This window comes from Neoarius graeffei, chromosome 24 (assembly GCF_027579695.1).
Source record: "Neoarius graeffei isolate fNeoGra1 chromosome 24, fNeoGra1.pri, whole genome shotgun sequence".
NCBI classification, from domain to species: Eukaryota; Metazoa; Chordata; class Actinopteri; order Siluriformes; family Ariidae; genus Neoarius; species Neoarius graeffei.
The window spans coordinates 42,667,154-42,682,578 of NC_083592.1; the positions used below are offsets into that span (position 1 = coordinate 42,667,154).

General features: G+C 41.2%; 1 protein-coding gene across 3 annotated transcripts in view; it reads left to right on the forward strand.

Annotated features, from left to right (window-relative positions):
• arl15a (ADP-ribosylation factor-like 15a) overlaps positions 1 to 15,425 on the forward strand; it is a 152,391-nt gene that overhangs the window by 60,284 nt on the left and 76,682 nt on the right. For all 3 annotated transcript variants that reach the window (XR_009651379.1, XM_060906668.1, XM_060906669.1), the window contains exon 4: positions 3,885 to 4,093. Coding sequence is in view for 2 of the 3 variants with exons in the window: in XM_060906668.1 (XP_060762651.1) it covers positions 3,885 to 4,093 (209 nt within the window). In the remaining variant the exon portion in view is untranslated. The remainder of the gene's footprint in view (positions 1 to 3,884; positions 4,094 to 15,425) is intronic.

Below are 15,425 nucleotides of genomic sequence, written 5' to 3' on the forward strand. Positions count from 1 at the left end.
TAATGTTTTGGAATGGCCAAATCAAAGTCCTGACCTTAGTCCAATCGAAATGTTGTGGAAGGACCTGAAGCGAGCAGTTCATGTGAGGAAACCCACCAACATCCCAGAGTTGAAGCTGTTCTGTACGGAGGAACGGGCTAAAATTCCTCCAAGCCGGTGTGCAGGACTGATCAACAGTTACAGGAAACGTTTAGTTGCAGTTATTGCTGCACAAGGGGGTCACACCAGATACTGAAAGCAAAGGTTCACATAGTTTTGCCACTCACAGATATGTAATATTGGATCATTTTCCTCAATAAATAAATGACCAAGTATAATATTTTTGTCTCATTTGTTCAACTGGGTTCTCTTTATCTACTTTTAGGACTTGTGTGAAAATCTGATGATGTTTTAGGTCATATTTATGCAGAAATGTAGAAAATTCTAAAGGGTTCACAAACTTTCAAACACCACTGTATATGTGTTTAGTTTGAGATCTCATCTGTTGCTCATATTAATAATGCATACCCTGTGCTGAAAGGTCCATTTTCTATATTTGAACTTGCTGGGAAGTAGCAAATCAAAGCTCTGACAGGATCCGAGTGGAAAAGATGAACATTTCATGAATTGACTGAAAATATATCATGAGATTATTTCAACATCCCCCCCTCCCTTGGATTTTCAAACCTAAACTAACAAAACTGCAATACTGTTGTTTAAATTATATCAACATGATAAACACTTTTTAATTTCTCTCACCCTTTCCTTTTAGTTTAGGTTAAAATTTTAGTTAAAAAAAGCATTTTCACACTCTTATCCTCACCTACTGTACTTCTACCTGGGCTTTGCCAGACTTCAGCGTCTCCTTGGCATTATCCTTCATTATCACCTTCACATGTTCTTAAATTATAGACGCATTCTGTAAATTCACAGATTTCTCTTCCTGTCTAGCTGTTTCTGTGTACTGACTCTTGACTCTTTTTTTCTGCTTGCCAGTCTTTCTCTGTTTTATCATTGTCTGTGGGTTTGTATAAGATTCTTCATGCCGTATATAATTCCATCCTGAGTGATATGTTTCAGAAAACATTGTCAGTGATGAAAGCAGAAGATAATGTTAACACCTTTGCGGACACCTGTACTGCTGCCCAGTCTCTCTCCAGATGCTTTAGTGTTTTGGACTATTGCTACCTCTAGTGGGTGAAACCAGCTGTTTTTGCACCCTGTTTGAACAGCGTTGATATTTTTCTTGGATAAATGATCAGACAGAAGGAATGAGTACGAGAAGCAGCATCTCAAGGCTGCATGCTCATGGCTCAAATCCAGAACTGCAAAGAAAATACAGGAATTCCTGAGATTTGCCAAATTGTTTCACTTATTTATGGGGTTTCAGTTCCACTTCCTCTTTTCTCAGAGTTGGACCTCACAACATGATGGAAACATGGTAATCTTAGTATACTGTTCCGTTCTGTGCCTGTTTTCCAGGGATTTATTCTGATCTAAGCGGAACTGATATAAAGGTAGTAGGAAACTTTTGTCAGAGATGGAAATTGTGTTTGTGTTTTATTCTGGTATGCTCTGTTCTGCTGCCAGGGCACTTGTGAAACAAATTTAATGGTATTTTAGTCACAAAGCACTAAAAAAAAAACACCTGCAATCTTCATCTACGTTTGCTGAACATATGCTAAACAACAGTGTTAGATTAATGGTATTAATGGTAAGACTCAATCAATCAATCAATCAATCAATCAATCAATCAATCAATCAATCAATCAATCACATGTCTGTTTTCACTGCTTCAGATGGGTTAAATGCAGAGAGGAATTTCACAAGTGTGTGATGAATAAAGTTGTGCTAATTAATTGTCTCATCTCATCTCATCTCATCTCATTATCTCTAGCCGGTTTATCCTGTTCTACAGGGTCGCAGGCAAGCTGGAGCCTATCCCAGCTGACTACGGGCGAAAGGCGGGGCACACCCTGGACAAGTCGCCAGGTCATCACAGGGCTGACACACAGACACAGACAACCATTCACATTCACACCTACGGTCAATTTAGAGTCACCAGTTAACCTAAAATGCATGTCTTTGGACTGTGGGGGAAACTGGAGCACGTGGAGGAAACCCACGCGGACACGGGGAGAACATGCAAACTCCACACAGAAAGGCCCCCGCCGGCCACGGGGCTCGAACCCGGACCTTCTTGATGTGAGGCGACAGCGCTAAGCACTACACCACCGTGCCGCCCCGCTAATTAATTGTATACTTAAAACATATTTAACAGTTATTCCACGAAATCGAGTCATACATGAGGTGATAGTCGAGTTGGCTATAAGCCATGTACGATGAGATTGGGTGGAATAACTGTTTTATTCTATCCACATTCACTGGATTTTGAGAAACAGAGCATTTTTATTTTTTGCAAATTCGATAAATAAAACTTTATACAAAATGTCCAACAAAATAATTTCTGCTTACAGTTTAAACAAACCGGCGAAATGACAGTTGCAATTTGTGAAGAAAATGCCATAATAATAATTCTTGAAAAATAAAAAAGATATGCTCTTACCATGAAATATTTTTATTCCATATTTTGTTGCTTTCTTTGTATTTTTTGGGGTTTTGTTTTCAAGTAGAGTTTTTATTTTGTCCTCAGTTGGTTCAGCAGCATGCTCCGCCATTTTGTTTTTCTCTACTCACGGTATATGAGCTGATATCCTAGTAGTAGAGTAGCCAATCAGAGCGCACAATTGTTCATATCCAGTAAATGTGGAGAGAACCATTTGTGGTGTACACTACCTTGCTAATATCTCAAGCTGATGATATCTTATGATGCACAAGGATATAAAAACCGATATAAAAATGGCCTACTTGTACTTGTGTAATCTTTACCGTGGCACAAACTATTTCTGCAGGGTGTCCACTCTGTTAAAACTTGGTGCAACCAATAAGTAGTTAGTAAACTCAAATGTAGTGTCATTAATATTCCAACTAGGTTACAATAGGGCTTCTGTTCAGCTAGTACAACTGACTGCAGGTGCTGAAAACTGGTAGAAAAGCTCAACTCAGGACTTGATGCTTACTCCACCCTCTTTCACGTGTTCTTCTGGTCTTGGACAGTTGTTCTTGGCCATACACAGCCTCACCAGGAACTTTAATCACTGCTGCTCTGATCAGTTGTGCATCAAGGGTGAAGGGTATCCTTAATGCCCTTGTCCTCATCTCTCTTTGCCTCAGTCTATTATCACTGGGCTTCACTGACGTTAAAATCGGTTCTCTCTTTCTCCAACGTTGCTTAACACACCTGTCTCATACCTGTCTCTCATGCAACTTATCTGTGTTGAAGCAAAAACTAAACTTGCCTAGCCTTGTTCATCTTATAGGCTAGTCAAATAACTCATGCAATTTGGCTGTTTGCCTTCTTTCATATGGTTGTAGGCTATGCCCACATGTTGTCTATGTAAAACTTCACTTAATCATCTACAGGTGCAAATGCGTGTTTATACTACTCAGGCAGTTAGTAAAGAAGTTTACATTTTATATTTATGTCCCCCGCCCTGCGATAACCTGGCGACTTGTCCAGGGTGTACCACGCCTCTCGCCCATAGTCAGCTGGGATAGGCTCCAGCTTGCCTGTGACCCTGTAGAACAGGATAAGCGGCTACAGTGGCTATGTCCCCCTTGCGAGAATGTAGAGAAGTATGACATAGACTTGTTAATTTCATGCTCAGAGCCACAAATCACAGGTTTATAATTTACACAAGAGACAATGAGAGTGTGGTGGTAATTAATGATAATAAATGACATTTCTTTAAAAATGGTCTCACAAATCTAGACATCAATATAAATGAAATTAAAACACAAGATTAGTGGGTTACATGGTGTTTATTTTTTTATTTTTATTATAGGGGCAGACAATATCAAGAAACACTGGAGCCGCTACTACCAAGGCTCCCAAGGAGTGGTATTCGTTCTTGACAGCACTGTTTCGGATGAGAAGATGGAGGCTTGCCGATCTGAACTCCTTTTGGCCCTGCAGCACCCTCAGCTCTGCACACTCCCCTTCCTCATCCTTGCCAACCACCAAGATTCACCAGCTGCCCGTTCTGTCCCAGAGGTACGGTAACTTTCCATACCAAATATAGCACTCAGGGACCTTCCTGGGCCTTAGCACCATTTTCCTCTCTGAACCTCCTCCACCATAGGTCGCTGGCTCCCACATGTACACACACTCTGAAGTGTTTGGACTGAGCAATGGGAACTGTGCATTTCTCAGGCTGTGGTGTGTTGTTGCCACGCAATAAGAGCTGATGTTGACAGTGTAAGAGGTACTCCCCCCGTCAGTCCTTTCCAGAGCGAGAGCTGATTGCGTAAACACAGAATGACGTGGGCTGTCTGAGTAATGGTCTGTGTATATGTTGAGGAAACCTTAGAAAGAGGTGGATCGCTTAAGGCAGAGAGTACTCCAAGTAACAATTGAGGATGAATGCGATGGTCTGAATCTGGCAAGTTAAAACTTCTAACATGAGTAAATATCTAACTGTTAACCATTTAGGAATTTGAATTGTCTAAAGCACCTAATAAACCTCATAAACTCTAGTAGTTGAGGGTAACCTGCTAAGGTCAAGCAACTTCCATTTATATCCTTCTATTACTGTGACAGTACTGATTGCTAGTAGCTCACGACTTCTACTACTACTACTACTACTACTACTACTACTACTAAAGATCCTATACAGAAACGTGATTGTACTTATGCATTTTTAGGGCTCAACCTAAAACTTTTCTTAATCTAAAATTACACAAAGTAGATAAAATTTTATGTTTACAACAAATTGAAATTTGATGAAACCACCTGGAGTTTATCTATGTTGATTTTTCCTCAAGAAATTTTGAGGAGGGTTTAAGAAGCAAAGAAGCAAAAGAACCTACAAGGACTCAGTGTTGTTGAATTTGTATTGTATTGGATTTGTATTCAATCAGGTTGGGCACTGATGCTGGGTTAGAAGTTTGGTGTTCCAGTTCATCTCAAAGGTGTTCAGTGGGGTTGAGGCCAGGGCTTTGTGCAGGCCACTCAAGTTCTTCACCACCAGCATTAGCAAACCATGTCTTCATGGAGCTTGCTTTATGCACAGGGGCATTGTCATGCTGGAACATGTTTGGGCCTCTAACTTCCAGTGAAGGGAAAATGTAAAGCTACAGCATACAGTGTAAAGACATTCTAGACAAATGCATGCTTCCAATTTTGTGGCAACAGATTTTGGAAGAGCCACATATTGGTCAGCTGTCCACAAACTTTTAAATAATAAGGTAGGAGAAGGTAGTGCTTCTGTATCATAAGTCCATGAGGCCTAAACAGAACATTAGAGTCAGATTATCCTTCTGTCCTGGGTTTACCTCTGGTTGAAATTACAATCTTCCCCTCATTAACTCTGAGCCGTATCTGCTGAACTACCACTTCCATCCATCCATCATATGTAACCGGTTATCCTGTGCAGGGTTGCAGGCAAGCTGGAGCCTATCCCAGCTGACTATGGGCAAGAGGCAGGGTATACCCTGGACAAGTCTCCAGGTCATCGCAGGGCTGACACATAGAGACAAACAACCATTCACACTCACACCTACTATCAATTTAGAGCCACCAGTTAACCTAACTCCATGTCTTTGGACTGTGGGGGAAACCGGAGCACCCGGAGGAAACCCACACAGACACAGGAAGGACATGCAAACTCCACACAGAAAGGCCCCCGTCAGCCACTGGGCTCGAACCCAGAACCTTCTTGCAGTGAGGCAACAGTACTAACCACTACACCACTGTGCCACCGGCTACCACTTCCCAAACTTCCAAATACTCTTACAACCTTGTCAGGATGTTTAGCATTGTAGAAACAGTTAAACTCTTCTTGTACAATATCTGTTTACAGACAGAGTTACATAAGTAACTCTGTCTTGTAAATAACTCTGTTCTGTCTGTCCTGGGCCAATTCCTGTACTGTACCCCAAGTGTGGTTCAGAGTCTTCGTTTCTAACTCTACTGTACGTCTCCATTTGTTCTTGGGTCGCCCTCTCTTACGCTGTCCTTCTGGTGTCCAGTGTAGAGCAATAGGTGTGATGTTATCTTGCTCTCTTCGAAGGATGTGTCTGATCCATCTCCATTGCCTTCACATGATAATGGTTTTCATGCTATCCTGATTACACTGAGCGAGTTATAAATTCTTGGTTAGAGATGGTTCTCAACCAGAAGATGCATAGAATTTGACAGATTCTTGGTGTGGAATGCTGAGAGCTTGGAAATGTCATACTCAGTCATCCTCCAGCATTCTGAACCATATATAAGTGCAGATAGAATGCAGCTCTTGTATAATCTTAGCTTGGTATTGGTGCTATATTGGGGTGACCACCATACATTATTCAACATTATGAAGGCATTTTGGGCTTTGATGATTCTGCTCTTAATATCGCTACCTGCCCCTCCATCATGCCTGACAATGCTGCCTAGGTTTATCTTTAACAGATAAGCCAAGATGGGCGGCACGGTGGTGTAGTGGTTAGCGCTGTCGCCTCATAGCAAGAAGGTCCGGGTTCGAGCCCCGTGGCTGGCGAGGGCCTTTCTGTGCGGAGTTTGCATGTTCTCCCCGTGTCCGCGTGGGTTTCCTCCGGGTGCTCCGGTTTCCCCCACAGTCCAAAGACATGCAGGTTAGGTTAACTGGTGACTCTAAATTGACCGTAGGTGTGAATGTGAGTGTGAATGGTTGTCTGTGTCTATGTGTCAGCCCTGTGATGACCTGGCAACTTGTCCAGGGTGTACCCCGCCTTTCGCCCGTAGTCAGCTGGGATAGGCTCCAGCTTGCCTGCGACCCTGTAGAACAGGATAAAGCGGCTAGAGATAATGAGATGAGATGAAATGAGATAAACCAAGATCATAATCTGTGCTGTAGATGTGCGTCACAGTGAAGGCAGGACAGACCTCAGGTCTGAATGAGTGCAATATCAACTTCATATTCATTCTTCTGCTTCCCTAAAACATTTATGCATATGAACTTCTATATGTTTGGAGTGCTCCCTCAGCATGTTATGCAGTGTTTATTTGTCACAGCCAAACCAAAATGGACTGTTTACATCCTATGTTTACATGGAACAGATAATGTAATGTGGACGGAGTGTGAGCCAACAACATAGAAGCTCAAGCCCATAATGTAATGCGTCACACTGATTCCCAAATGACTGGTTTTATGACTGGAGGGCAATGCAAGATCAAACACAATTATGTTCCTCATAATATTCTCATGATAAGGTGTAACCTGTGGAATTTAATGACTCAAAAACTCCATAGCAGTTTTCAGTCTCCCAAAACCATTCACTAATGGGATCTGCTGGGCTCAAAATAATATTATGAAACGTGGTTTTTCATTAATGAGTCGACTCACAGAGTTCACACAAAACATCTTCCACCAACCTTGTGTCTGGCCACTTTTGGTGCCACAAACAGGAGCTGTCATCACAAGGTGCCATACAGGAAGCCGGTGCTGACATTCAGTGGCGATACTGGTTATGTCACTGGCTAACAAACATGAGTCACTGGGGAGAGAGTGAGAAAAGTGATATCAGCTATTGTGGCTGCTTCTGAAAGTGACACCCAGCCTTGTCCTCTGTGGTTCTGATGAGGGCAGAGAGGTTTCATGTAGGATATGTTGGCTAGCTCACTTCTTGCTCTGTATGACGCAGGAATGTAATGGCATATGAATACATTATTCAGACTGAACAGATAATGTGTTCTTAACAGATACAAATACGGATATGAATAGGAAGTGTACTTTTTTTTGGAAAGGGCTTCTGGTTAGAGGTTCTGGTTCTGTTAGAGATACCAGAGGTGTTCATCGTGGGAAAAAAGGAGGTTTTTACTGTCATGTGGGTGAGCAGTCAGATATGAAGCTTGAGGGACAAAGACAAATGACATTCATGAATATGAGTCTTTTCATTCATTTATTCATTCATTCATTCTTAGTAACTGCCTGGTCCGGGTCTCTGTGGTTTAAATTGGGTCTGAAATTTTTTCCTAATATTTTGGGAAATAGAACCAACTAAATTCTTAGGAAATATTATAGGCTGGTACAAGAATAATTATTCTATCCACATTCACCAGATATGAGCAATCACACACTCTGATTGGCTACTCTACTACTAGGCTATCAGCTAATATACCATGAATAGAGAAAAACAAAATGGTGGCACATGTGGCTGAACCAACTGAGGATGAAATACAAACTCTACTCGAAAACAAAAAAACCCCAAAATAAAAAAAGCAGCAACAAAATATGGAATAAAAGTATTTGATGGTAAGAAGTATCTTTTTTTAATTTTTCAAGAATTATTACTATAGTACTTTTCACAAACTGCTACTGTCATTTCGCAGGTTTGTTTACATTCTCAGCGGAAATTATTTTTTCGGACGTTTTGTATAAAGCTTTTATTTATCGAATTTGCAAAAAATAAAAATGCTCTGTTTCTCAAAATCCAGCGAATGTGGATAATAATAAAACAGTTATTCCACTCAATCTCATCGTACATGGCTTATAGCCTACTAGGTGCTACGGTATGCACCTCATCGGCTATCAGCTCATGTACAGTACGGCTCGATTTCATGTAATAACTGTTAACTGTGTGAGGAGGATTAACATGAGGGATGTGCACAAGTGATGCAGCTGAGGCTGAGGAACTATCAGTACCAGAATTCACATACCTTGATGACACTGATGACATTTCCAGCTCTGGGTGTTTTCCAGTGTTTCCAGTGTTCATAATGGTAGGGTTCATGCTTAATATAAAAACAAACAAACAAACAAACAAACAAACAAACAAACAAACAAACAAACAAACAAACCTCCCAGGTTAGATCATAGCCAGTTCAGGTTTAAATCCAAATACACTAAACAGATACAGATACAGATAGTGTCATTGCATTACACTCCTAATATGGAGGTAATATAATGCAGTTGTCTTTCAGACAAGCCTCTTATGGTATAAAATGAAAGATAAACAGCTTTTCCTTTTTCAGGCTCAGGGAAAATACAAATTCCTTCAGCCATTATACCAATAAAGTATCATTTCACAGATATACAGAATTCACCATTGGTTCTATGAGTTTGAAATAACTTTGGATTAATGTTTCACTTTGTTGATCTTCACATTCTATAAGCCTATAAGACTGTGTGCTAGCCTTATAATAATTTTGAAGATGTAGCATTTGCTTAAGCGTCAAAGAAGTCGTCTGAAATTCATATTCACATGTCTTGAGGGTAAATCGGCCACATATATCCTTATTTTGCCTCATTGGGGTCATCAGTTGTGGCCTGGTGAAAGCCATCCTGTTTAGGCTACGCTTTTCTTTGGATATTTTTAGTGATGGACGTAGCAGTGTGACTGACTGCACCTATCTGTTTGCAAACACTAAAACACTATGACTGTGACTAAGGGCGGTTGTTTTTATTTCCAGTGCCAAATTAGTTCCCATGTCAGTAAGGGGTGAACTGACCTTCCTGTTAACTGCTTTTCTTAGCTTAATCCTATGGATGAACTCTGTGTGTGTGTGTGTGTGTGTGTGTGTGTGTGTGTGTGTGTCTTCCAGGTGAATGGTCACAGTCGAGATTAGAATTTCAGGCTCTTATTAGTGTTCTTATTAGTAACACAGTAAAAGGGGCAAGTCTGAGGTCAGCTCATCAAAGTCAAATGGGTGAACCACTGAACTCAAGTCAAGCCAGATAGGCAAGCTTTCTATCAGCCTTTATCCTCAGCCCCTCTTTCAGGCTTACATTCACATCATTTCTCTTTTGTATAATAAGCTTCCGAATTATATGCAGAATAAGCTAGAAGATACTATGACAAAACTAATTTGCATATCCTATGGTATTTTTTTCTCAAAACTTATATGGTGAAAAATTTGCCAACCGTAAAGAAATGGCCATCCTTGAAAAAGTATTGTTTTCAAATCTTCCTTTTATGAAAAGTCTGTTGTTTCCTTTGAAAAATGCTTCTCGACCTGTACAAGCCAAGTAATGCTTACATAAAAATGAATAAGGAGTTAAAAATATCGCTGAGTGCAATTACGGCCATAACCCAAATGTTTGGAACAGTGAGATGATGGTGTGAGAAACAAAGAGGATGGTGAGAGGACCCCAAACATCAAATTTGATCAAGTATTAGATGCCAGCACTTTGAAAAGAAGGCCTTCCACAGCAATATAATGACCCCAAATATTAATCCATATTGATAGAAATGGTTGTGGGTGGGCAGCACAATGCTGCAGTAGTTAGCACTGTCACCTCACAGCAAGAAGGTTCCAGGTTTGAACCTCATGGCCGATGGGGGCCTTTCTGTGCAGAGTTTGCATGTTCTCTCTGCGTGGGTTTCCTCCGGGCACTCCAGTTTCCCCCACAGTTCAAAGACATGTACATTAGGTAAAATACTCAGCCATTGGGACTGTACAAGCCAGTGCATACTTAGTGCTGGTCCTAAGCCTGGATAAACTGGGGAGGGTTGTGTCAGGAAGGGCATCCAGTGTAAAATATATGCCATATCAAATATGAGGAACGGATCTGCTGTGGCGACCCCAAATGGGAGCACCTGAGAGAAGAAAGAATAGAAATGGTTGTGGGACTGTTGCATTGTTTATCAGTGGTTTCCTATGGATTTAGTACAGTATTCCCTTTTGCTGGGTTCCTTTCCCATCTATCCATCCATCCATTATCTGTAGCCGCTTATCCTGTACAGGGTCGCAGGCAAGCTGGAGCCTATTCCAGCTGACTATGGGCGAGAGGTGGGGTACACCCTGGACAAGTCGCCAGGTCATTACAGGGCTGACACATAGAGACAAACAACCATTCACACTCATGGTCAATTTAAAGCCACCAATTAGCCTAACCTGCATGTCTTTGGACTGTGGGGGAAACCAAAGCACCCAGAGGAAACCCACACAGAGACAGGGACAACATGCAAACTACGCACAGAAAGGCTGGGCTTGAACACAGGACCTTCTTGCTGTGAGGCCACAGTGCTAACCACTACACCACCATGCCGCCCAGTTTCCTTTCCCATTCTTGTCAATCCTTTGGGTCAACATATACAGTATTGGTGCAGTGTAAGTAATCTGATACAGTCATTTTAACATGTCCATAAACGCATAACTTACGGATTGTTGAAACTTTGGCACCTTTCTCAACCTCTTGTCTTCCATGATACATTTGCAATCTGTTTGTTCTGCCAAGCCCTGATGAAGTGATGAACATGATTGTTGCGCAAATTGTTTGGAACATGTACATTTGTAACAGGCCTTTGCAGAACCTTGACCAAAAGTGCAGCTTAATCCTGTTAAGCAAAATACAAAACATGCCTAGAACTGGGCAAAAAGCTACTTATTCATTGTTTTGCCACCACCATGAGGAGTAAAGCAAGTAGCAGAGATGGATTATTGAGAAGAAAAAAGACATAATTAGGCAGAAGACTTGATAAACAAACACAATTACTTTGTAACCATAGATGTGAGGGGAAAAAGCATACAGTATTTCCACATTCCACCTCCTGTGAAACACAAATGATTACTCTGATTGAATGAGGGTCTGAGTGACTCCCTTTGGATTAGCTTTAGCACCCAGGGTCTGTGCATAATTCCCTACCTGGATGACTAGGTGCTATATGGATTGTCCCAACAGCAAGTAATGAGCCAGACAGAGCTCTTGATCTTACATCTTTAGATTTGAAAGTCAACTATACGAAGAGTCATTTGACACCAGTGCAGACTGCATGACACATGGGTCATGAGAGTCTTTTTGACAGAAGGCAGATCTTTCACGTTTATGAATATAGTGAGAAAACTGAGTGTGTCCACACATTGCCCATATGTAAACTTTCTAACTCTGGCAGGGATATTGATAGCAGATGGAGAATTGTTGGTCACATGAAGTGTCTTTGTTGGGAACCGAACATAAAACATGTCACGCTCAGGCCAAACCCATGCTTTCCTGCCAGATATTAATGCCATGGTATATTAATAAAGCTATTTGCTTTTGCAGATGAGAATATGCCCAGGCCAAGCCTGGGTCCAGTGAGGACTGTCAAGCTCTCAGATGGAAGTGACTGGCAGTTAGCTGGTTACTGACCAACTTTTTGTGTGCTTTGGGGAGAACCATAAAGGGTAACCATAAAATGTAACCCATCAGGTGAAAGAAGAGATTCTTCAAACATACTTGAATACAGATCAAGGGGTGCCTTCTTCCATTAAATGTGATTTGATACAATATGTGGCAGCACTAAGAGGTCTGGTGGGATGGAGTTCGCCATCTACCTTCGCAAGATTTTACAGACTGAGTGCTGCTTCATCACAGCCCATGCACTCTGAGATAATCTGAATGATCCTTACCCTCTGGAGAGGGGAGTACCAGTAGCAATTCTTATCCTCAATAGAGTACAACACCTTGAGTTATTCTCACAATCAAAAGAAAGAATGTCAACTCAATCAGAATGTTGAATAATTATTATCTTTAATAAAGAACAGCACCAGTACTTCTGTGAATTTCATCCTCAATGACCTAAAAAACAGTTAAGACTTTGAGCAATTCTCATTAAAATATGCCATTGGTACTATTCATGAGTACTGTCTGTTAAAATTCATGGCATTCAGCAGACACTCTTATCCAGAGTGATATACAGGATACCCAGAGCAGCCTGGGGAGCAGTTGGGGGTTAGGCGCCTTGCTGAAGGGCACTTCAGTTATTCTTGCTGGTTTAGGGGATTGAACCAGTGACTTCTTGGTCCCACAGCTACTTTTCTAACCATTAGACCATGGCTTCCCCAATAGCTGGCCAGGCCATGCAGAAAACCCTTGAAACTTATTAATTCAGGAGCCTGGTAGATATGGTGGAGAGCAAAACAATCCAAACTGACAAGCAAAAGACACAGCCAAAAAGGTCAGTCAATCCTGCAAACAGAGTAAAGCTGAAAAAAACAAAAAACAAAAGAGAAAACAGGAAAAAGGACAAAATCAGAAAGACAATCAGGAAATATGCTCAGAAATGCAAATCAGAATGAAATAACAAAACTTCACCCTGAAATATCAGGGAATGTGTTCTTAAATGTACAGAGTTAATGAACAAAAATGAGGAGTGTGAGAAGGAAATAAAGTTCAGAGGTAGAGCCAGAACCAAGAATTGGAACAGGATGCAAAATAAAAGCAAGCACATGTCACACTAATATTGAACACGCTGTGCTAGTTGTACTGGGAAATGCATCATGTGCTGAGGGGGATTTGAAACAGAGACAAGTTTAATATACAGACAACAATAGTTGTGAAGGAAACCTCTTTCGACAGTCCAATATCTGCATGTAGGAGGACTGCCAAGGCACCTGGGTCGTTCAAGTTGATGAAAATGGCTGTATGATGAACCTGATGTTGTGGGGACCTAGTAGCTACCCATGTAGGATCATGGTCATGATTGTTGTTGGTATTTGTCAAGGAAATGAGCAAATAGGAATCTTTCCTTTCTTTTCTTTCTGGCCATCAGTCATTGCCAACTATGACTGGAGGAGTGACCATTTGGCACGTCTTGCTGCGCTTTGTTGCTTGTATTTTGCTTGGTGGTTCTTGTCAATTGTTTCCGTGGCAGATTTCATGATGCCACGCCAGCACCATCGGTCCATTGCTGCCTCTTCCCAGTTGTTGACTAACTGCTTGACTTTACGCTTGATGTTTGCTTTCAGTGTGTCTTTATATTGCAGCTTTGGCCTTCCGATCGGGCATGTTCTGTCCCTGAGCTCACTGTAGAAGACGTTTAGAAGACGTGCAAATGGGAATAGTGCGCTAATTAAAAAGAAAATATCTCTCAGTTATGCTCAAAGTCCCTCCCGCACCAGAACTTGGTCTTCCCAGGCAGTCTCTTGTCTCAGCATTAACCAGTCTTTGGGTGGCGCCAATCTCCGTTTCTATAGTCCTCTGCCTCTCGCCTGTTACATAGCTAGGGTTACAGTGGAGGGCTACTACAGTGACTCCCTACTCGCATCCATCTGTATTGCAGGGTGCCTTGCCAGATGGCAGTATGTACCATTTTTATGACCGCCATCTCTCGGTCAAGAGGCGGACACGCTAACCACTAGGCCAGCTCGCGGTCCTCAGTTATGATATCATGATTATATTTGTGCCCTACTGAAAACATGTGGTCTGAATTGAAGAATTAAAGAGGGAAGTCCACATGCATGAATTTAAATGAACTGGAAATACTCTGTATGGTCCAAAATCCTCAACGAATGCTTCAGCATTTTAAAATAGTACAGGACATGATTCAGTACAATTATTCTTTCTAGGAAAGGCTTCACCAAATATTCATTGTAGTACTGCTGATCATTTTGCATGTCTATTAAATGTTTATAGGACATATGTAAAAGACAAAGAGAAAAAATGTTATTGAAGCCGTTCTGTTTACGAGCTGCTACTTACGTGCAAGGTTTTTATTACGTATTATGACTCAGGTGTCAGTAGTAGTGAAGGTAGAGTAAACAAAATATGTGTACCAAAGAGCACATTTACTCACTTGCCAACACAGAACCAGCCTACGCTTCCCGGAACCCGTTGTGTCATCATGCATAATCAGCCAGGTCATCACTGCCCACTACTAACACACAATGTTTCCTCAAAGTTCTGTCAACAAGTGTAAGAACTGACATCGTCTTAATCTTTCCATAAGGACAGAAATCTGATCTGGATTAGGAAAATTTTATGTAAAAAACCTTTGGGGAAAAAAAAAAAATTTCACAGATAACAGAATCTGTATTAGAATGTTATATACGTTTGATTATAGTGTTGTACTCACAATGACAATATAAAGTTTTGCCAAAATTTGTGTACAACTTTTCAAGCTGGAGAACAGCTAATGCACATATGTAGTGCACATTGTGATGAAGTAAAAACAGGCTCAGGGATTTAACATGCTGTTAAATGCAAGCTAGTTACCACTAGCATATGGTGATACGTTAGTGATTTTGGTGTTAGTGCTGGATCACTGGATTGCACTTTATAAGACTCAATGGGACTGTAAATGCCTCACCGGGCCACTGTGTGTGACTTGTTTTTACGAGTGAAACATACATAAGGCAGAATTCCTTGTTGACACCAATCTCCTGTTGTTGGGGCCCAAAGAGGAAGCAAGTTGAGAGAGGGGAGTCATGTGTTGATACAACACCTTAACAAAGCAGGCTGTGTGGATGCTTTAGCCTGATGGACTGCTGCTTGCTTTATACATGTTTCCTGAACATAGGCTGGATAAGTTAGTAGATACATTACTGGACTGCTGATTAAGTTTACCCATGCTAAATCAGCCATTTTAAATACTGTCTACCCAATAGCATATACTGAATTACTTTATTAGTTTGTTATTCAGTTATTCCACTTAAAGCTTATTGTTCA